Here is a 24,843-nt window from a genome sequence, read left to right on the forward strand (position 1 = left end):
TGAGCTGTGAACGCGCCACTGCACTCCATCCAGCCTCGGTGACACAGGAAGACCCTGTCTTAAAACAAGAACAGCAAAAAAGTTTGGATGTGAAGGATGAAGGAGGAGTAATCAAAGATTAATTCTGGGTTTTTGTTTGGGAAAAAGAATGAATAGTGTTACTTTTCCCTAAGATAAAAAACTCAGAAAAAAGAGCACATTGGTAGGAGGTGGCAGATAAAGTAAATTCAATTTTAAGGAGTTGGAGTAAAAACACTTGTAGCAGGAGTGCCCAATATGCAGTGAGAAAAATGTTCGTGGCTTAGGAAAAATGTCTGAAGACAAGGACTACTGAGTCATCAAAGGGATATTGTGTGGAATGTTCCAAGAGGAATCCTGGGGGAAACCAACATTTGTGGGTGGAAGAAAACGAGGAAGAGATCACACGAGAGCTTGAAGAGTAACAGAGAAAATTGAGAAGGTGAGGCATCACAGACACCAAGAGAAGAATGTTCTGAGATGGAGGAGTCATCAACAAAACATCATGAATTATACAACCTCCACTCTGTCCCTGAATTGGAGACTACCAGAACATTGACAACCTAGGTGAGAACAGTTTCAATTGAGTGGCAAAGTAGTTGTGGAGTCAATGGAGGTGTAGTGGGTTGAATTTTGTCCTCCCAAAAGGTATCTCCATGTCTTAACTCCCTGTACATGTGAATGTCACCTTAATTGAAAATAAGGTATTTGCAGATGTCATGAAGTTAAGTTGAGGTCATACTGAAAGACGGTGAGCCCCAAATTGAATATGACTGTTATCCTTAGAGGAGGAGAGAACTTTAGAAGAAGGGAAAACACTATGTAATGATACAAGCAGAGATTGGGGTGATGCAACTGCAAGCCACTGACTGCCAGAATACCACTGACTGACAGAAACCTGCCAGAAACCACTGTCAGAATACCACTGACTGCCAGAAACCACTGGAGGGCGGGATAGGCAAGGAAGGATTCTCCCCTACAGTTTTCAGAGAGACCATGGGCCTACCAATACCTTCATATCAAACTTCTAGCCTCTCAGACTTTGAGAGAATACATTTCTATTGTGTTAAGGCATCCCATTTTGGGTATTATATTAAGCAGCACTAGGAAACTAATCACTCCTATAAAGAATCAAAGAAAGCAAGCCAGAGAAGTAAGAGATGTGATTGTGAAGATGCAAAAAGTAAGGCTGGGAGCATTCCAGATAGAATTGATTATCACCTTTTCGAAATATTTTTTACTACTGTCATGGGCCATATCCATCTTAAAACTGATTGTGAACAGATACCTTAAATTCTCTAGTATGTTTTAGGTATTTCAGGAAAGTTTTAGAATGTTATTAATCACAGCATCAAACACACAGCACTAGAGTTACAGGTTGAATTGTGTTCTCCCCAAAATTCGTATGTTGAAGTCCTAGCCCCTAGAACTGCAGTTGTAATTAGTTCAGAAGAGGTCAACAAGGTGAGCCCAAATCCAATACGACTAGTGTCCTTATAAAAAGGAGAAATTTGTACACAGATAAGCACACAGGGAAAACATTATGTGAAGATGAAGGCAGAGATTGGGATGATTCATATACAATCAAGAAATGCCAAATATCGCCAGCAAACCACCAAAACGAGGAGAGAGGGATGAAACAGATTCTTCCTCATAGCCTTCAGAAGAAACCAGTCTTGCCAACATCTTGATCTGGGACTCCTTGTCTCTAGAAGTGTGAGACAGTCAATTTCTATTGTTTAAGCCATCTAGTTTGTGTTACTTTGTTACAATAGTCTTAGCAAGATAAAACACATAATTGAACAACAAATATTTGTATATATTTGCCATATATTGGATGATTAAATGAAAAATCCTAAGCTACAGGAATAGCCTACCTCAATAAAATTGTTTACCAAGTTTAGCATGTTAATTACATCCAAATTCTGCATTGGTATTTATTGTTATTTTCTCAAAAATATTAATTTACTGAGTCTCAGTGTTTTTTCAACCAAATTCATTCCAACTCAATTCAGTGAGTTTGTTGGATGCCAGTTGGGTCCTTATTCCTATGTGAGATATTACAGAAATTTTGAAAATAAATAATGGCATAATAACTCTACCCAATGCACTTACATTCTTATTTTTAATCAAGATTTACTCCTTTTAAAATGAGTCAATATTGCAAGATAGAATGTGTCCAAATGACAAATGTGTAGGAATTTAATATGGAAGAGTCTATGAATCAAATGAAGATGTGGGAATTGAGGTAGATCATCAAATATACATAACGTTTTGATGGTGGTAGATAGTGCTAGAGGTCATCTATGGTATTGGCTAGAAGGAAATTAGTAAGACGATCAACCTGATTAAATATAAGGTGAAGACTAGGGAAAACTAGAGATAAGTATTAATGGTTAAGTGTAGTCAGGTTCCCGAAATGTCTTCCCTTTCTATCAATTTTATCACATATATTAAAACTGGGAATAACATTACAAAAAGAATCTGATTTTTAATATCCAAACTGTAGAGAATTTAAAAGATTGAAAGACTCTGAAGGAAAAGAGAAAAAAAGCAATACCAGACTCCCATTATTAAGAGATAATCACTATTAGTATTTTGGTATATATCTGTATGGGGACATACCTATATGTGTATATGTACACATCCATGTATATGTATCTATGTATATACACATATATTTTAACGAATTAGACTCAAATATGTGTAAAATATTTGTTATTATCTTTCCAAATTAAATATTTTTCTACAGCATCATAAACTTTATGGTCACACAACATTACATTGTTGGAAACTCAGAATGGTTTATATGGTTTGTTCGTTTGTTGCTAGTGTACACAGGTCAGTGACTTCATGTGCTAAATTCTAATTTCACAGATGAAGCATTTCTATAATTATTTTCTAGATCTGGACTTGGAGAAAGAGGTAGATGTTTCAGTTTGCAAATTTTCCAATGGCTTTCTGGAAGACAGGAATTTAACAACTAACGACATCTTAGCAACTGCCTGTAGATCAGAGGGTTCTGAATGTAGGTACAGGAACACAAAAAATTGTTGCACTGATTTACTCTCCCTCCTACATCTCTAAAAAAGACAGTGACAAAAGAGAACATATAAGGAAACTACGAAAATTTCATAGAAAATGGAATTAAAAAATAAAAATATAACTTTTGTTTCTCAACATAAGCTCAATCAAGGTCAAGACATTTTTGTAAGTGATGATACCAGCCACTTAGTCCATCTCTGAATAACTGTTCTGGGAATTTAACCTCAATGCAGTCTTATTTACATTATTAACTGAAGAAAAATGGGGGTGCTCTTTAAAGATTTTTTTAAGATTAAGAAACGAAAAGAAGTCAGAAGGAACCAAATCAGAACTGTAAGATCCTAATGATTTTCCATGAAAACTGTCATACAATTTCTCATGTTCAATGAGAGGAATGAGCAGGGGCATCATCATGGTGAAGAAGGACTCTAGTGAAGCTGTCCTGGGCATTTTAATGCTAAAGCTTTGGCTAACATTCTCAAAACACTGTCATCATTAGCAGATGTTATTGTTTTTTGGTATTCCAGAAAACCAAAAAGCAAAATGCCTCAAGCATCCCCAAAAATCTTTTGCCATGACCTTTGCTCTTGACTGGTCCACTTTTGCTTTGAGTGAACCACTCCCACCTCTTAGTAGCCATTGCTTTGATTGTTCTTTGTTTTCAGGATTGTACTGGTAAAGTCATATTTCAACTCCTATTACAATTATTTGATAAAATGTTTCAGGATATTGATTCCACCTGTTTAAAATTTCCATCGACAGCTCTACTCTTGTCTGTAGCTGATCTGGGTGCAACAGTTTTGACACCCACTAAGTAGAAAGTTCACTCAACTTTTTTTTAACTTTTAAGTTTAAGGGTGCAAGTGCAGGCTTGTTACGAAGGTAACCTTGTGTCATGGGGGTTTATTTTACAGATTATTTCATCACACAGGTATTAAGTCTAGTACCCATTAGTTTTTTTTTTTTTCCTGCTCCTCTCCCTCCTGCTACCCTCCACCCTCTGAAAAGCCCCAGTATGTGTAGTTCCCCTCTATGTGTCCATGAGTCTCATCATTTAGCTCCCACTTATAAGTAAGAACATGTGGTATTTGGTTTTCTGTTCCTGTGTTAGCTTTCTAAGGTTGATGTCCTCAACTTTAATTTTTCAGTCAGAATTGTACAAAGTGAACCAATTGAGATGTGTATGATGTTGGTTGTTTGTTAATTGTTGGTCTTCTTCAATTAGGAAATAGACAAAATGAATATTTTCCCCTACAAATTGATGTGGATGGTCTGCCACTGCAGGTTTCATCTTTAATACTGTCTTGTTCCTTGTCCTTTAAGGAAAATGAGCTATCCACTTGTAAACTGCCAATCTCTTTGGGGCATTGTCCTCATAAACTTTTTGTAAAACATCAATGATTTCACTATTCTTCTATGCAAGCTTCACCAGAAATTCGATATTTGTCCTTGCTTCAGTTTTACTGAATTCATGTTGCCCTGGTAGGCTCATTTCAGACTGATGTCTTATCTTTCTTTTTTTTTTTTTTTTTTTTTCTTTTTTTGAGACAGAGTCTTGCTCTGTCGCCCAGGCTGGAGTGCAGTGGCGCGATCTCGGCTCACTGCAAGCTCCGCCTCCCGGGTTCATGCCATTCTCCTGCCTCAGCCTCTCCGAGTAGCTGGGACTACAGGCGCCCGCCACCACGCCTGGCTAATTTTTTGTATTTTTAGTAGAGACGGGGTTTCACCATGGTCTCGATCTCCTGACCTCGTGATCCGCCCGCCTCGGCCTCCCAAAGTGCTGGGATTACAAGCGTGAGCCACCGCGCCCGGCCTGATGTCTTATCTTTCTTTCTTACCACCTCAAACTAGATCCTGTTCAGGCATGTTATAACAAGTTAGTATGAGTTTATTTTGGTGGAAAAAATGTAAATCCTTGCATTTTTCAAAATATGCATTTTCCATAAGCTTTTTGAAGACCCCCCCTCCACTTTCTTATTCTATTTATATTAAGTACAAAATTAGCAAAGTCAGTTTATGGTGTCAACACTCAGGAAAGCAATCAGCTGAATCAAGATTTGAGGCCACAAAATCAGGAGCTTTACAGGGTGCTGACAATGTTCTGTTTCTTGTTTTGGGTACAGATTCCATAGATGTGTTTCATTTGTAAATATCCATCAAGCTGTACCCTTAAGATGTGTCCACTTTTCTGTATTAATTTATAACGCAATTTAAGCACTTTAAAACATACATAAAAAAATAGCAACTCTCAAAATGCTGAAAATAACAGGACATCTCTATTTGTAACACTTTTAACTGAAGGACACATTCCATTATGTTTCCAGCATTTAACTCCATTGCTTTTCTAACTGAATATTATTCTGATGATTCTTCTAAAATCCCTTTAAGCATAGAATCTTTCCCGATCATTTGTGAACATAATATTCCTTAATTAGATTAACAGATCATATAATATTTAGGTATGGGTCTTAAAATGTAAATTTAAACATATTTTATTTCTTCACTTATGGGTGCATTATAGAAGCACCTTAATGGAAGAATGACACTTAGATTGTATTGTCTACAGCTAACCACAACTGATATTCAAACATTCTGTACAAGTTATTTCATTTGACCCTTTGTTGCTCGATGAATAAGACTCTTGAGAGTATAGCATCCACTGTTCATTAACTCAAAGATCTGGTATATAGAACAACCTTGAACAACTACTCTGGAGTCTCTGGTCACAGAGTTAGTAGCTTAGTAATTTGGCTTTGAAGGCTCTAGCTTATTGCATAGCTTGACTTTTGTTCCTTCATGTCCTTAAAGTTTCTCAGACTTTGTACAATTTAATACTATATGACTGTGACATCAAAGGGAAACATGGTATGATCTCTTTTGTAATAGAGTGGCATGGTGACTCATGGATGAGACCGTCTTCTTACCTGGAAATCCTCACATGCTCTGCTTTATTAATATTAGAGCTTGTAACAGAACACAGGCGTGTTAACAGCAATCCTTTAGGTAATAGTATTTTTGTGTAAGAGGAGTTATTTCAATGTACTGCAATGTAATATTTAAATATGCAAAATAAAGAAAATATCTAGGTTAAAGTAAAATTCTATTTTACTAAGAAAAGACCTTTTGTAAGCCATTGGTGTGAATGAGTATAATTTAGCTCAAATTTGTAGAGTGCTGATAAGGTTCCTTGTAACGCTCGCATAGAAGTGCCTAACCTTTAAATGTGTTTTTATTGTGCCATAAGCAATACAGCTTCTTCGTCAATAAATTTCTCATCGTAAGACTTAAGTGTTTGGAAAGTTTAAGATGAGCATTTCTATTTTGCTATTTATACATAGTTCTCTTTGACCTTGGCAAATAAGACCAAAAAAAAAAGTTTTAGCACTTCTAGTTGGTTAGACATAAATAATTATTGCCTATATGATTTTACCAGAATTCATCCACTTTTCCTTCCTCTTTCCCCCTGCCCACATCTGCCTTTCTACCCTCTCTCTATTTTTCTGTCTCTCAATTACATACACACACACACACGCACACACACACACGCACACACACACACTTATTACATTGCTATTATCTATATCTTACTGCCTCAGTCTTAGTGATAGAAATCCAGGTCCTGATGGAACAGCAGTCAGAAGACGCTATCTATGGTTCTAGATATCAGTCACTCTTATTTAACTATAAGATGACTATGTAGATTTGTCAGATGATATATTTGAAAATACACATGTGTTATGGCTTGGTGTGAGATAGTTGTTATTTTTCTATAATGTCCCTATTAACCTTTCCTCCTTTGGAGTTCTAGTCATTATCCACAGCAATGGCTTAGGTTGGCTTAACCAAAAGCAATTCAGATAGTCTTTTCTAACTAGGAAGCACAACTCACATAAACCCCCTTGCCGGGTTTGGTGGAGACTTGTCCTGATTAGCACCATCGTGCTATTTTTGTTTCTAAAAAGTTTGTAGGCTTTTCGGAAACATCTTATAAACTTCTTAAAAACGGCCAGTTTCTGGTAGGGTGCTCGTTTAAAATAAGAATAATCTGTGGCTACAGTCTGGATAGTCATCATCAATCAGATGCTATCCAGCCTGAACTTTGAAACAATCCTGTTATGTTGAACAGTCTCAAGAAGGATTTCTTTTGTCTACTTGTTTGGGAATGTACTGTATACACACATCTTAAGTGGCCCGCAATAGCTCTGCTAGTGATATCAATATAGGTCCTTCAATCTTTCGATTAAGTTCTTAATCATAAGCTTTAAAGTACAATTGTTTTTACCTCAAAATTCTTAAAAATCTGTTATGGGACAGAAATAAGAGATTAATGGAGATCTTGCAAAAAAAGATAAATGGCACCACCAGAATATCACAAAATTGGGAGAAAAATTAATTGAACCTATACTTTTGATAAATATTTATTTTTTGCAGAAGAAAAATGCATACTAGTTTAAGCTGTCATTATACTAACCTACATCCTATTTTTCATATTATTAGTAATACATAATGTGGTAGTTTATATTCAAAAATAAAACTAGAATGTATATACCTCATGTATTTATCCAGAAATACACCAAGGTTACTATGGTTACGAAAAATCCATTACCTTTGAATACAGAATGAAAAAGTTTGACTTAAAGTGTGTGCTATTTATTATAGCAAACATCAACAGCCTTCGGGAGGTTCTCTAACTGGATTCATTTTTCAGTGTCAGAACTGACCCACCATACTACTAGCCTATGGCCTATGCAAGGTAAAAAATTTGAACTGTATGCATTTTAAAATATATTTTGTACTAACTCAAGGTGCAGCAGTGCCTTTGACTTTTAATGCTTCATATTTAAGAAAAAGAAGAAAAAAAATCCAAGCCACCTGGATGCTAAGTGGCTTCTGAATTGAAATGCATTTACTTTGCATGTGCCCATCATGGCAGCAAGATCCACTGGCAAACCCTAAGGGAAGAATGTCGATTCAATATGGAAGCCTAAAAGGAAACTACAAGTAAATGAAGTAGGAGTGAGAAAAAAATTGTTGACACTTTTTGAATATTTAGGAGGGGATATTAAACCAAGTTAGTAGAGAAGTTTCTGATATTGTAGAAGGTAAAACATTTTAAACAGTGTGGGTGATTATAACCAGAAAAAACAGGGTAGCTTGTGGAGAAGTCTCAAAATTATTCCTTACTCCAGTTAAATTTTTGCTCACCAAGAATGTGATTAGATGAATGAAAGGAAAATATAAAAGGTTAATAATTATTCAGAAAAGTATTCACTATAACTAATACTTTAAAATGCAAATTAAAATAACTTTTTTTTGGTAAAATAATCAAATATTTAAGAATATAAAATTCACTGCTGACAACTTTCCTGGAATAATGTGACAAACTATATCAAATATTCTGTAAATGTTCATTACCTTTGATTTGGCTATTCTTCTAGGAACCTAGCAAATAAAGATTTCTGTATAAGAATATCTATGTCAAGATATTTAAAATAGAGATAGATTAGATACTATTGCTCGAATGGTTAAGTGCATTAATAAATATCCATTATATGCTATATGAGATGGAATATAATGTTATTCAAAACATTTCAAAATATTTTTAGAAAAATGTTTAATGATAGGATATAGTCATCATATAATAAGGGAATATGTAAATATTCAATATCGTACATAGGTTATAGCTCAATTTTGTTAACATGAATAAAGTAGTAGAAGGAATTCCATCAAATATGAGTTTCTATATGACAGGATTCTCAGGTATTACTTGTCTGCATGTTTTAAATTATTTTCTGTAAGAATATATAACTTTTATAATTAAAGATATTATCAATTATTTTCCCTATCTAGTAAACTCTGTCTTCCATTTCTCAGTTTCTCTATGAAGAAACATTTCAGCTCTATACAGATTCACATTAGCGGCCCTAAACTGACACTATTATTGAAATCACCAGACATCATGAATAGAAGTTCTACCCACAAACCACTCAGTGTGGAAAAGATACTATGTCACAAATATCCTGACACAAAGACAAACAGTAAGTACCAATAGCATTGTAGATAGATACATGTTACGGTGTAGATTTAAAGTGCCCATAGAAGGTAAAGCCCATCCCAGTGGCTGGATCAGTTTCTCCACAGCCTTCTCCCTTGCTGACTTCAGACAGACAGAGTCCCTCTCCTATTTAGTCTTTTCTGAGAGTCTCTGTAGATAGCTAAACTTTAAAAATATAAATGACCTGAACTTAGTCCATATCACAGATATAAAATCTGTGGTCGTAAGAGTGGGAACCTCATCCAATAGGACTGGTATCCTCAGAGGAAGAGGAAAAAATACCAGGGATGAAGTCACCTGAAAGAAAGGTCATGTGCACCCACAGTGAGGAGGTCACTATCTGCAAGCCACGGAGAGAGACTCAGGATAAATCAAGCTTGCTTACGTCTTGGTCTCGGACTTTCAGCCTCCAGACTGTGAGAAATACGTTTCTATTAAAGTCACCCAGTTTTGTTATTTTGACATGACAGCCCTAGCAGACTAATACAGGTGTTCTGGGGTCTTTCTTTTAGAGTTGTGGCAAGGAAAAATAAAATATGAGCAACAAGCAGAATATATAGAAATTAAAAGCAGAAGATTTGCGGCCAGACAGATCTACATTTGAATTAGTTCCTCTGATTACTGACTAGAGTTTCTTAACCTGTCTAGGTCTCAGTTTTTCTAGCTATAAAGTTAGAATAATCATGTACATCTTTAAACCCCATATTAACTTTCTCAGTTTATTTCCCCTCTTTGACCAGCATTGCAGTCCCAATATGCTTCATATCCTAAACTATTTGGGGATGAAAGCAACAAGGAACATAGTTGCTTATGAAATGCCAAGAATGCTGCTGCAGAAAAAAATGCTATGGGTAGTATTGGAGATATATTCTTTAAAATATTACATAAAGATTGAAAACCATTGAAGAATCAATCTATTACCACTGTAGCAAGAAAACATGGATGTAGGCACTTTAAAAATATTTCACTTTCTTTATATTTGGGGCTTCTATTGTAACAATACACTATGGTGCCATTTACCACAATCTTTCATCAGGGCCTATATTCACATGGTGTTCTTGATAATTCAAACAAACAAAATACAGAATTCGGTGTCATTTTGCAGGTGGTATTAGAAATTGATGTGAATTCTTGCTCCTCTCCCTACACTGCCCTTTTTCTGGTTTTGTCCAGTGTAACCTCATATGGAGTTCTGTACATTTTGGAAAGAGTCAAGACCCACAGTTTGAGACCTGCCATCAGCTGCACCACTTCCCTGTGGACACATTCAGCTTTTGTTTCAGCACATGGAAGGGATCTTAGTTTCTCTTACCCTGGCTGTATCTTTTCCATTTTTCTCTCTTCTCTATTGCCTTATTCCTACCCTAATCCTATCCTCCATCAGTTCCCCTTTGCTATCTTCTTTTTTTTATTCCCAGGAATCATCTGACTTCATTCTTTCACTCCTTTAACACTTTTTATTTCATTCCCACTCTGTGATAGGTCCAAGAGATGCAGTAATGAAAAAAAAACAAATATAGTTGTGTCCTTAATGATCATTATGGTTCAGCAGGGCAAACCAATGAGCAAACAAACAGTCTTATTCAAGATGACACAAACAAAAAGCAGCGATGTAATATAAAGGTAATCAGTAAGCATACAGGGGCATACCTGTGTCACACGTGGGGAGCAAAAGGATTCTGAGAGGACATGTCTATTCTGGTTGTAAAAGTTATGATATCCCATTATATGCAATGTTACCTCTTGGTCAGAGAAGTGCTTTGCATGTTAATTATTAACATATTACATCAAAGATGTAATATATGTGAAAATGTAATATATGTAAAGGTTCAAAGATGTAATATATGTAAAGTTCCTTCCATGGTGTGATTTAATTTTTTCTGAATTAACTTCTGTGGTTTATAACTTTTAGTTAAAATCATGCCATAAGATACTGTTGGAGTAAGATTAACCTGTTCAGTTTTTACAATGAACTCTGTGTTGGACAGGAGATAACAATTATAACTTCTCTTTACTAATTGCTAACGACATGTTATATATTTTATATATAGTTCTAATTCTCTTTAAAATACTGAAAAATGTAATTAACACCATTTTACAAATTCAGAAACTAAGACAAGTTAAAACACTTGTTTTTAAGACCACATTCTTCAACACAGCCAGAATGCTTGGGTTAGTATCAAAGCCTCCGACTCAAGCTGTGTGACCTTGGGTTACTTAATCCTTCTTTGCCTCAGTTTCTTCACTTGTAAAATTGGGGTGTAAAATAATAGCTATGTTGTGGAATAAATATTATGGAATTCTATCCAATTATGAATAATAAAATATAAAAGTAATTGTTCTTGTCCTTTTAAGATTCTCAGACTAGAGGGGGGCCAAAAAAATGTAAACCTGAGAATGCAACTGGATGATTTGCTCCAGCATCTACATGTGCCCCCATGAAGTTGTGAGCACCAAGAGAAGAGGGACAGTGTCTGGCCAGTTCCCTATTACAACCTTAGTACCTGGCATTAATGTGAGTGAGTGAATACATAAATAATTCATCCTACCTCTGATTTTAACTTGTTATGACCTTTATGAAGAAGTTAATATCTCTAGGCCTTGGTTTTTTCTTTTTTTTTTTTTTTTTTTTTTTTTGAGACAGAGTCTCGCTCTATCGCCCAGGCTGGAGTGCAGTGGCGCAATCTCGGCTCACTGCAAGCTCCGCCTCCCGGGTTCACGCCATTCTCCTGCCTCAGCCTCTCCGAGTAGCTGGGACTACAGGCACCCGCCACTACGCCCGGATAATTTTTTTGTATTTTTAGTAGAGACGGGGTTTCACCGTGGTCTCGATCTCCTGACCTCATGATCCGCCCACCTCGGCCTCCCAAAGTGCTGGGATTACAAGCGTGAGCCACCACGCCCGGCCTAGGCCTTGGTTTTTTCATCAATCAACATTTGATTAATAATGTCTCACACGAGAGTCACATACGGTATATAAAATAATATGAAATACAAAACCACTATAAGTATAATACAAATATAAACACAGTACAGGCAGCATACATAATGCAAGTCTTGTGTATTTAGAAAGTTTTTCAACAATTTACTTCATTTTATTGCAGTATCATCACACTTTATAATATGATATGGGTAGATATACCATGTTTCCTCTCAGATCTAAAATTCAAACCACACTGAGTCACACTTCTGTGTCTTAAGACTATTACACATTAGTGAGGATTTTAAAGTATTCGGTTGGTGCAAAAGTAATTGCAGTTTTTGCCATTACTTTCAATGGCAAAAACCGCAATTATTTTTGCACCACCCTAATAGCTCATGTGAGAGAGGAATTTATTTGATGATGTCATTGATCCAACTGGACACTGTGAGCCTGACTGGGAAAACACTGGCTCCCAATTTCAATCCTGTGTGGTCTGCTGAAGTCAGAGAAGTCATGTGGTGAGCTCTTTGTGCTTAGCACATTTGTACATTTCCAGGCCTTCTCTGCATCTGAGCAAAGGTAATTGCTAGAAGGATTTAGGTAAGGAGTGGTGGGATCTATAGAAGAGAACACGCAGTAGGACAGCCCTGGGTGGAGGGAGGTAACATGAGCACTTTTCCATTTTTTTTAGCTTCAGTTTCACCATAAATCTAATATGACCTTCAAGATCATACAATTGGAGTGATTAACAGGAGATAAAAATAAGCAACCCAATTTCAAAAACACATTTTCAGATAACTATAGACTCTATCTGGTGTGTGTGTGTGTGTGTGTGTGTGTGTGCAGTCATTCCTCAATGTCAGTGAGAGATTGGTTGGTTCCAGGACCTTCTACTGATACCAAAATTCATGGATGCTCAAGTCCCTGTTACAAAGTGATGTATTATTTGTATATAGGCTATCCACATCCTCCTGTATACTTTAAATCATCTCTAGATTCCTTAGAATACCTAATACAATGTAAATGCTATGTAAATAGTTGTTATACTATGTTTTTAGAATTTATATTATTTTTAATTGTTGTGTCGTTATTCTTTTCACATATTTTCTAAGCATTCTTGATTAAATTTGCAGATATGGCACCCCCGGATATTGAGAGCCAACTATATGTATGTTTATATTTGAATATAGACTATAACAATTCACTGATAACTCTAGAGGTCTTACCTGTGACTGTGTAGTTCTCCTCATTGCCTGAATAGATCAGCCTCCCATCCATGTATAAACAGTACTGAGTTATAATACCATTCGCCTTTTTGGGTGGGTTCCAGGAGAGCAGCAAAGAATTGGGAAGGGATTTGGCTACTGGTGGCTGAACCTCTTGTGGGGCTGTGGAAGAAAAGATTTATAGAGTCCAATTTTAGTTTACTTTTCTAATTCAAACTTTTCAGACCCAAACCAATAAATCATGGAATAAACCTGAAATCCCATGCATGGAAATATTCCTGATTCGTGGGCAGCTTGTCAGTAATTGCTTTGGAACAGTGTTAAATAAGTGTCCCATATTTATGAGAATTTGTATCAATGATGGATGAGGAGTACTTACACTAGTTCACTTGACTGATGCTTGTCTTACTCCATCAAAAGTACTATTAACCCATAATCTCTATGTGGGACTGTACCTATTAAAGCAAATCAAGCAGATAGAGTCCCCTAGCCTCAAGGAGCTTGTGATCTAAGATGAGTAATGCTGGTGAATGTGGTTCATAATATAAATTTTTAAAAACCTATATGTAATGATAAGAATGGCCAGAGCTTGCATAATCAATTTAGTCAATTATATATGAAAATTTTCGTGCATATTTTTTTAAAAAGAGCTGTTTATTTTATATAGTTGTCAATGAATTGAGGGTCCTAAGAACTAAAAGTTTTTAAAAAATTTTCCTAAACTCCTCTATCATTTAGTAAATTCAGAATTACTTCATGGATATTTAGAAGTTTGGGAATGTCTTTAAAACTAAAAAGGAAATATAAACTAAACAAGAACAGGGATCTTTCTGGGGCATAGCTTGAAATTGGTATGAAGGACACCAGGTAAACCCTGGACAAAGGATTTAGTGGATATAGAGAAAATAATGCAACATAGGGCCACTTGTCCCATATTGAGGCTGGTCAAAGTCCTTGTAAGAGGGGATGATAATCCTGTCCTCAGCAGATGCAATGATACAACAAAAACAGTGCTAGTTCCAGTAGACCAGACGGAGAAAATGCTGAGGCTGGGTCACTGACAGCATAGTTCAGGTGAGGGGACTCTGATTGGTTTAGGTAAAAAATACAGCATATAAAGGGTCACAAGAAGGATTTTACAAAGTCCTTTATCCTGTCCTGGTTTCATCCTATGGGTCCATGTCTTCCTTTCTGTTACATATCTTCAGTGCAAGTGGTGCTTGGTAAAGGGTTTAAAAGAGGAAGGGGGGAATATATAGATACTGGGAAAGAGAGAGAGAGAGAAAGACTGGCTGATTCTTTTTCCCTAAAGATCAAGCTTTTAAATCTCCTAAAGAACTTTTCAACTAGTCAGTATAAGAAATGTACAATTTCTCTTATCCAGAATAGAGAAATATGAAGTAACAATGCTTCAAATGTTTTGAGAGCTGTTATTTCTTGAAGTGATGCATTCTGATGCTTGAGCAAAGCTTTCACTTTGGCGTGCTAAAATATTTTCTCTTTCTCACTGCCTTCTTAACATATGCTTTCTGAAACCTTAATTTATGCCAACAGTTTGTAAGTTCCAAGTACAACAGAAGTGAGATTTAAGTCGGAAGGAACTAAGCAATGATTAATAATGCCTCAATTGGCATTTGGAGGTTTCATCATACTGAAATAATTGTTGCCTGTGCTGCTGTTTAGCAGTTAAAAAAGACCATGGAAATCAACCGTTTGATTCTCAATTTCATACTGTGCCATACAATCAATTCTTTTTAGTCAGACTGTCTCTAGATTTACTTCTGAGCCATAGTAAAATGAGGAAGCTTTCATTAATCTTTCAGATGCTTCATATTAATGACAAGGCTCTTGCATGAACAATGTAACAGCAATTAAAAAGCCCATTAATCTGCATTACAGCTATTAAAGATGCATGTCATTAAAGGGTATGGAGTTTGATTCATTTTCGCACCCCCCCCAAAAAATGGAGCAATTATGGCCTGGCAATGCACTTTGTCATCAAATTAGGTTGGGGTTTTCCAGCAAATGGCCTTGCAGCATTTAGCTCTTCTCCTATTTTATTATTCATGACTGAAATGTGGAAGTCAAGACCTTTGAAATTACTTTACCTTCTTGTGGAGTAGAGATGTTCAATGCATGCGAGCTCTCAGTACAGCCAGCCAAAGTGCAAGCAGTTAGGGTTACTGCATAGTTTTTGAAGGGTAGCAAGCCTGTCAATATGCCTATAACAGAAAGGGACAAAAGAGCGTTGCATGTTTACCATAAGCACCAATAAAGAGCATCGTGTGTATATCTGCATGTGTGTCTATAAGAGAGACAGACAGAAAAAGACAAAGAGACCAGAGACAGAAATAAAAAACATATTCCTCTTTCAGTCATTTTTCTCCCTTTCTGCTGATTGTTGAATGGAATGACTCATGAGAAAAAATTGTGAGACCAACTTATTGTTAAAACAGCTCTCAAACAGCATCTGATGTTTCTCCCATTAAAATGGGGAGGGGGTTCCACATATAGTTCGTGAGGCAGAGCACAGTGTTTCCAATAGCTAAGATATATATTATCTCATTCCAGGATCCTAGACCTCCTGCAGAAACAAAACTATTTAATTTTCTTTAACCTAGCATTTTTCAACCATACTTAACTAAGGAGTCCTTTTTATAGGGCACCTATTAACACACTTTAAAAATGCTACTCCCAAGAGTGGCTTCATTATTTTAACAGTAGGCCACACATATACAAACCATTTGTTTATGTTGTAGCTAGCAAGCATGCAAATTAACATAGTTGAACAATTAGCAAATTAGATAATTATGCTTTTGTACTTCTACTTGCAAAATTATTAGTTTATTTAATTAAGACACCTGTCTTAAATGGAAGTGTTACACATGGAAGTATTGAATTAACATGGCTTGCTGGTAGATATACGAGATTTGTTCAGCAATTAAAAGTACCTGCAGAAATGAAAACACATTTTGTTTACTAGTGTTCATAAGCAAGGCAGAGACTCCTTATTTAGTTAATCCTGTGAATTAAAAAAAATATCCAAAATATAACTTGTGCATTTGCTCATCACCGTTTTTCCACAAAGACATTTTTCAGAGCAATTTTTAATCCTAACCACATAGCTTATCACTATTTTTATAAAAAGATGGCCCCACTCGTGGTGTCTCTTTATTGATGAAAACTTCAATCGCTCAGAGAATACACTATTGCTTTAAGGTGCCAATTTTGATGACAGCTTTCATCATTCAAATGCAAATTTTAATATACATGTTTCCATAATTTCCCTCCCCAGTAGAAAATTTAAAAAATTAAAAGATCAACAAGCCAGGATGGAGCAAAGACCAGTTGTTTGCTTTGACACCTCCCACTTGCCCTTAGTCCCTAGGGCTGTCTCTAAGTCTTCATTCCAGCAACGACCCAGGCATCTCCGTGGGCTACTGAATCCTGTCTGCCATGCTTCTACATGAAAATATTCATCCACTTGGCACCGTCATCTTAGCTCATGGCCAAAGAAGACAGCAAGCCAATGAACTAATACGCACACATGTGTGACCATCTCATGCCAAATTCAGCTCTCTTTAATTTCAAAACCCTCTCGTGTCAGAACCTCCTGCTTTCTCTCATTCCTGCCCCTGCGATTGTCATTTCCTCTTAAATCTCCCGGATCATGACCCACATTCTGAGTTTACTTTCTTTTAAGAAGTTATTTCTCCTTCCACCAAATGGCTTAAAAGCAAGCTAACATTATCACATGCACATCTTCATAATGGAGTAGTGTGGAAAAGGGCGCCGATGCTCGGGACAGATTGCTGGCTCCAAATGCCAAATCTGCTGCCAATTGGCCATATGAACGTGGGCAAGTTGTTCAGACTTCTGTGCCTTAGTTTCCTTGTCTGTAAACAGTTAATAATAATCTCGGTCATGAGGGCAAGGCCTTGCAGGCCTCATATGTGAGATGGGGATAATATAGTACTTACCTCAAAGGGTTAGTATTAAGACTGAACAAGTTCAGGACTTTAGAATACTTAGCATGGAGTATTGCTAGTCAAGAGCTCTAGTGCAGAGCTATGCCATCCCAATTTAGGCTACCATTGCAACTCAATTTCTGCCTCTACGTGCTACTAGACGATTTGTATCTTCTATTGTTTTTTTTTTTTTTTTTTTTGAGACGGAGTCTCCCTCAGTCGCCCAGGCGGGAGTGCTGTGGCGCGATCTCGGCTGACTGCAAGCTCCGCCTCCTGGGTTCACGCCATTCTCCTGCCTCAGCCACCACAGTAGCTGGGACTACAGGCACCCGCCACCACGCCCGGCTAATTTTTTTGTATTTTTAGTAGAGACGGGGTTTCACCATGTTAGCCAGGATGGTCTCGATCTCCTGACCTCGTGATCCACCCGCCTCGGCCTCCCAACATGCTGGGATTACAGGCGTGAGCCACTGTGCCCGGCCGACGCTTTGTATCTTTTAAAGATCAGCAGCGATCCCTTAAATACCAAATCAAATAGCCCTTCCTCAGTCCTTATTCTCCCTCAACTTCCTTCTGTGACATTGAATTTTTTAGTTGTTCTCCTAAACTACCGAGAACTCCTTTGTTTCCTTTACTGACTCATGTTCCTCTCACAGTCTCTTAAATAGCTTTTGTTTCTCAAGATTGGGTTGTTGTCAAGCTTCTTTCTTTTTCTAAACACTCACCTTTGCTAGCTTATTAAGCCTTATCTCTCAATGATCACATTTGTATCTACAGACTTCACATCTCTCCCAAGCCCTGGTTCTGGGTTTCTATCTGCAGACCATGTATCCACACCTGGATGTCTCACTGGTATTTCATACTCAACGTGCCCCAACCAAGAATTAACATTCTAAATAATTATGTAAGCTTCATTTTTCCATTTTGTAATGCCTCCACCACGATCCCCAAATTCCAGGCTCAGAACTAAAGTAGCATCATAAAATGTGTTTTAGCCATTCTATCTTTAGCAAATCTTTGGCATTTGCCATGTCTTTCCTATTGCCAAGTTGGAAACTACTGTTAAGATTCTAAATAAGATGATTTGCATGTCTGAATTAGTATAATGCCACACTAACAAGAAATGAATCAGCCCCCAGAGAATAAGACTTTTAATCCTAATGTCAATAAGAAAAGCATGTTGGAATATGAGGCTAGTTTCCCTTTATCATCACTTAACCTATGGGGCATATGTGAAAAGCAGCCCCCTTCATAGATTAGCATGCTTCAGCTGAGGCATAGGAACACCATGCCCAAAAAGAAATAATGCTGATATACAGGTTGGTTATCTGAAATCATTAGCATGAAGATGTGTTGTACATTCAGGAAATATTATCATAGAGAAACATAAAAGCAGCTCTATGATTGTGCAATTTTATAGCCTGGCTTTATAAAATTCCTTATACTAAGACATTTCTTTCCAAATCATAACTAAAGTGCAATATTGAAATTTTAATTGTTATATCAACTTATCAGGAAGGGTATTCTATAGACTTTCAGAGGGATTGTATCAAACCAGATCCTGAGTTCACACTCACTAAGTGATCTTTAGTGTTCTATTTAATGTTTCTTGTCTTCACTAAAGGAGTTACGTTGTGTATAATATGTGTATAGTGAGAGTCTTTTATTAATTTCAGCCACTCCTTATTTTAAGGACCTTAAAAAACAAGCACTGCTCATCTCAGCAAACTTGCTTTCTTCAGCTTTGATTTGGTAGAGATCTTTACCAAATTGTATTGTATTTCATAGAAAAACCCTGAGACTCTTAAAGAAAGATGCTGGAGAGAAACTAGATCATCTTTCAAGCCATTTATCAAAGTGCTCACATTTCCCATTTCAAGCCAGGTGAAACAATAATAAGCCCTGAGAAATGAGAGCTGTAAAATAGAAAACAGAAAAAAAAAAAAAAAGAAAGAAAAAGAAGAAAGCTGATGTTTTGGTTCTTGCCAACTTTGGATCCAAGGTGGAAGGTTTTAGATGGCTTGTAAATCACACTTTCAAAAAATGTGCTGCATTTTCTAAGGCTGGAGTGCCATTTCTTTTCTATTTCCAGTAGGGAATCTTGTTCATCATGCTGTGTGTCAGAGACAAAGTTTGTCAAACCATCTGATAATTTTCCTTAAAGGCAAGTTAGTATTATCTACTTCAGGAAGAAGAACACTATAATGGTTCACTGTGCTTTCTCCTCCTGTCAGGTTAAAATTAAAGGTTATGCAGGGGCAAGAGGCTGGTCAAACATGTGGTCTTCATTCACTTGGAATCAAGACAAGGTCATTTTATTGTTGGAGACACGTGGTTTATCTCCTTTGATTCTCAGTAAGGAGTGTTTACCAGGATGGATTCAAGTTGAAAAGTTGTGCCATGGCCAAAGAAAGAGAGTAACATATTCTCTCCAAGACTATGTAGATTGTGGATATATCCTTTGAGATCATTGAGTGATTATCCTAATGGCTTTGCTTTAAGTGTCAGGGTTCTACTTAGATTAGGTACTCTCCGGAAAATACAGTGTAACTCTGAAGATATATCATCATCAAAAAGCATTTATCAATGTTTCTGCTATATGCGTCTAGAAAAGGTGCTATAGAATACAATTGATTTTTACAAGGTTTCTAACATAAGAAAATATTGGAACTAAAAGAACTCTTATAATAACAGATTGATACATAAAGCAGAATGTTTGCATACAGGCCAAGTGGACAATGACATTTATAAGATTCAGACTTACCAGTTCAAGATGATAGGAAGCCTAAATTTAATTTAAATATATATTTTGGTATTATATTAAAAAGAATACTGGGAAATATAGAATTGACATATCTAAAGGAATCCTAGACAGAAAGCCCAAAAATAGAAAATGGGGTAGTTGCCTTTTATGACACTTGTGACACTTGGGGTTTTTATACGGAAGAAGTACATCCTGAAAGGGAGAACTTTAAAATTGGTTTGGTTGTGAATCTCTTTGTTTGGGACACATCCCAGAGAAGTTTTTTTTTTTTTTTTTTTTGAGAATGTCCCTATTACAAGGCAGGCCAGATGACCTCGCAAACTCCCTTGCAGCCACAAACTCTGTGAAATCAGAAAATGGTCCCAACCATGTCAGGAAACCTGCTAGTCCCTCTTGGTAATGGAAGGGGGCAAGCTGAAGAAACATTCAATAAGCATAAAGTAAGCATTATTGATGTCTTAAAAGTGTTAGTATCCCATGAAACACAGGAGCGTGGGTATCCGGATTAAAATCATTGGCACCAGCAGGACCATAACCCTCACTGCTAAGCGATAATGCATTTTGCATTAATGCTTAATGTTGAGAAATCCTGACATGCCACACCAAGGGAGTTTGAAGTCAAGTAAGTAGATTCCCTTTGAATTGAAGTCTTGTGGGCCACAGTGGGTGCAGAAAGCCCAAGCTGAAAGATCAGGGGGCAGGGACTTGATTTAAGGGAGGAAACACATCACCATAGGAAGGTTAAGAGGCCTACTGCATATGGCTCCAAACTCTGTGCTCTCAGGGTTTCCACCTAACAGAGGGCAAGAGCATTGGCCTAGAGAACTTGAGACTTAAAAGTCCTTCACAGTGATTTGGGAATTCCTTGAACACAGAGGGCATATCCTTTTACTTCTTTCCTTATCCTCTATCCCGGCAGCTATTAGTATGGTTTACCAAAAGTGAGCACTTGACGGGTGACTGAAAATTAAGATTTTGCAGACTCTTGGCTCCACTCCACCAGGGTATTTCTCTCACTATAGGAGAGCCCGACTCCCACCACGCCCCTTCCAGGGAACGAGCAAAGTGACAGACATTGTTTCTTTTGACTGATACATTATTCTCTCCAACGCTCCCTTTCCTTTGCTTTAACCTCAAGTTTCAAAGGAGCCAAAGAAAAATATTAATAATTGGAGGCAGCCTGACGACCTAAGACAAAATCATTGTGGAGCTGACACCAGTTCTGCAAGCTTTTGCGCCTCTAATGGGACACCCTATGCTGAGAAGCAGCAAAACAACAGAGAAGGCTGCTTTCACGTTGAAATTTTATGATTAACTCCTCTGACTAAATGCAGACAAGTATAAATGCTCTGCCTGGAAATCGAGCCTAAGACACAAAGCAAAATGGATCCTTTTTAAAGCCAAGCACATTTCAGAGAAGAAAAAAGGACTCCGTTTCTACTTACATACTTCAGCAGACTCCTCCTCCCTCCCCCACCCCACCCCCAGCTGCCAACTAAGGTGTTTGGCCGGCATCCACTGTAATCTGTTCTCCTTCATTATGTTAATCTGTGGGCGGAAAGATTTCTGTCATCTTCGAATCGCTTGTACAGCAATGGTAAACACCTTGGCCTGTCTGTAATTGGACAGGTGTCTGCATTGATGTCACCCAGCTTTTAATTCAATTAAAGAACTGGCTGCTCTGCTCTCATCACCCACTCATTTCCGTTGCACTTTTAGTCTGGCGGTGAAATCTGCACGCAGCAACTGTCTACCCTGAGTCCAAAGTCAGGGGTCCCCTTGTAAGGATCATGCACAATATTTCAAATGGACTCCAACAATCCAAGAGTATTTCCACGTTAGCAAAGGCATTTGGGATAACATGGAGAATTTATCTCTCATTTTTTTTTCTTTATCTTTATATTCTACTGCATCTAAATGATATCTTCTACTACTGGCAAGTAATTAGGAGCAGTCACAGCAAACAGAAAAGCTGTTTCTAGCTTCCTCTCCCCAGAGTTTTCCCCCATCTCAAGAGAACTCATCAGAGTACAATGCTCTTATTTATTTGCTGGCATTTCACATTTGGATCAAGAAAGTGAAGGTGGGCAAGAGCAAGACATTTATTAAGAGGGCCATCTGGTAAGGGATGCACACAGGCAGAGCTGCTACTGCTACCTGGAGACATAATGGAAGAGCCCACTTTTTAAAAGAAAACTGGCCAGGGGAAGGAGGGCAGAAGAAGCGACTTCTGGCTGGGGATTCTGCTGCAGTGCTGATAAAATCTTTTTTAAGTATACATCCCAAACCAACCCAGTGGATGGATTAAAGAGAGTAATCAATCCAATATGGCATGCTTCCTGCCCACTTAAAGGAACCTCTGAAAATAAAGTTCTAACACAGACATTTTGACACAGTGACCCCATGAATCTGAATAATGACATTTGTTAAATATGGATGAAAACAGCGATCTAATAGAGATCTGGAGACACATCCAGGATGCTTCTCCTCTGGTTCTTAGCCCAGGAGGGTGGGATTTGTTATTGTTGTTTTTGGATAATATTTTCAATAAAAATAAGGACTTCTAATATTTACGAAGCGAAAGTCAATTTGCATTTTATCCAAAAGGTGGAACAATAAATACACTTAACCCAAACCTAAGGTAATCCCTTGGAAACTTCAAAACTAATTTTTCTTAAATTTAATTTCCTTCAAATGGTTTTTTTGACCTTGTTTAAAACTTTTGGTAGAGAGCATAGAAGATCATATACCTATCAAAGACTATGCAGATGTTGATTCTTACAAACAGGAAAAAAAAATATTCTCTATTTCTTTATAAAATATGTGGCCTAATCCCAGTCTTAGAGGATGATTTAAACAGTGATTTTAATTGACCTCAAAGTATTATCCAGTTAAGATTCTCTCAGCAGGCTTACATCTAACCTCACATTTTTAATCGATGCCTTTGTGGTAAGAACTACAGAGTCTTTGTCATTTTTATTCTAATTTGCCAATAAGTTTGAAGCCATGTGCTTGTGTTAACTCTTTACCTTACATAAAGGTCTGACACTGAAATTATTGAAATTCTCCAAGAAAACACCGGACCTGACTAAGCAGAGCGACAGGCAAGGAGACAAGAGGAAAAGAAAAGAAAGAGAAATGAAAGTCATCCCTTATGATCAGTGTCCTAGGTCCCCTGCTACAAGCCTCTGATATTGTTATCCCATTGTACAGAGGAGGCTGCTTTTGGAGAGAGTGTACTGTATGGTGCTCGGGTCCAGACAGCTAAAAAGCAGTAGAGCCAATATTAGAACCTGTCTTCTGACCCCAAGATCATCATTCCTCCCATTTGACCTAAGCTCCAGTTCCATAAAAAAGAAAAAAGTGTTGAAAAATGTTAATTAAAAATAATAGCACACATTTTACTATAAAATATCTTATTTAAAATGCACCTTAAAATGTGTTGAGGTTCAAATTTACTACTGAAACCTATTGCCTACAAACAGAAATTAGCAGTCTTGTCCTCCAAAATGAGCAAGTTTGTATGCCTATAATATTCCTTTACAAAAACGACTGATTTATAAGAAATTCTATGCATGCATTTGCGTGTGTGTGTGTGTGTGTGTGAGAGAGAGAGAGAGAGAGAGAGAGATTGGGTTCAACATTGGACCTTTGTTTATTATACATATAACCTTTTTAATTTGTTCCGAATATAACGTAAATATAAAATGATCATAAAAGGTAGAAAACAGAAAAGTCTGGCTGTATATTCTTCTTCTTTATCAAACATGATTGATAACCTTGAAGTAATTGTATTGAATGTTTATAAGCATTGTAGACATGCCTAGTTGATTACACTGTACAACAAAAATTATATATTTTCATTATTTTTAACTATGGCTCAACATGTTACCAAAAAGAAATGCAAATCCTTTGGTGTCAATTCTTATTGCATAAAATAAAATGAAAAACTTTTTTTTTTAAAAAAAAAAAAAACTCTCTCTGAAGATTTCACAATGTGCCAGTAGTTCAGGCACATTATGTATTCAGGAGAGTTAGACAAAGCTATTAACTCATCAACACTGCATTACCTAATGAAATCTTTCTACATTAGCTAAGCAGGAACATTACATCATTTCTATTTTTACTATTTATGTCATAGGCCATATTTTCATCCTGTGAATTTTTTCAGACCAGTTTCTTTCAAGATTTACATTAAAAGAAATATTTTGTAGCCTGTAATGCCAGCACTTTGGGAGGCTGAAGCAGGTGGATCACCTGAGGTCAGGAGTTTGAGATCAGCCAGACCAATATAGTGAAACCTCATCTCTACTAAAAATACAAAAACAAACAAACAAACAAACAAACAAACAAAAACCAGGTGTGGTGGCATTCACCTGTAGTCCCAGCTACTCGGGAAGCTGAGACAGGAGAATTGCTTGAACCCGGGAGGCGTAGGTTGCAGTGAGCTGAGATGGTGCCACTGCACTCCAGCCTTGGCAACAGAGCAATATTCCATCTCAAATAAAAAAAAAAAGTTTGTAATAAACTACAAATATTGGAATATTAATTTATGGTCCACTATAAAAACTGGCTTTTATCTTTAACAACACCAACAAAAAGAATTCCTTTTTATTTACTTCTGATGATTTCCTATTGTGGCAAAGATTACTAATTGCTCCTTATTATGTATTATACCCCTTTTCCTCAGTAAAATAAAAACACTTTTTACCTGGGAAAATGGCTACTTGGAATAAGGACAGCATTTTTCAACATTCCCTGAAGCTAGATACAGCCATGTGACTAAGTTCCGACCACACAAGATAACCAGAGGCGGAGGAACAGCTTCTAAAATATGTCTTTAA

The 24,843-nt window shown here is 36.9% G+C and overlaps 1 protein-coding gene across 1 annotated transcript in view; it reads right to left on the reverse strand.

The window, feature by feature from the left end:
• The window catches only part of USH2A (usherin), an 801,829-nt gene that overhangs the window by 406,989 nt on the left and 369,997 nt on the right, over positions 1–24,843 (reverse strand). The window contains exons 31-32 of the mRNA XM_055233796.2: positions 15,376–15,489; positions 13,268–13,429 (exon numbers count right to left, since the gene is read on the reverse strand). Of these exons, the coding sequence (XP_055089771.1) occupies positions 13,268–13,429; positions 15,376–15,489 (276 nt within the window). The remainder of the gene's footprint in view (positions 1–13,267; positions 13,430–15,375; positions 15,490–24,843) is intronic.

This window comes from Symphalangus syndactylus, chromosome 19 (assembly GCF_028878055.3).
Source record: "Symphalangus syndactylus isolate Jambi chromosome 19, NHGRI_mSymSyn1-v2.1_pri, whole genome shotgun sequence".
NCBI lineage: Eukaryota > Metazoa > Chordata > Mammalia > Primates > Hylobatidae > Symphalangus > Symphalangus syndactylus.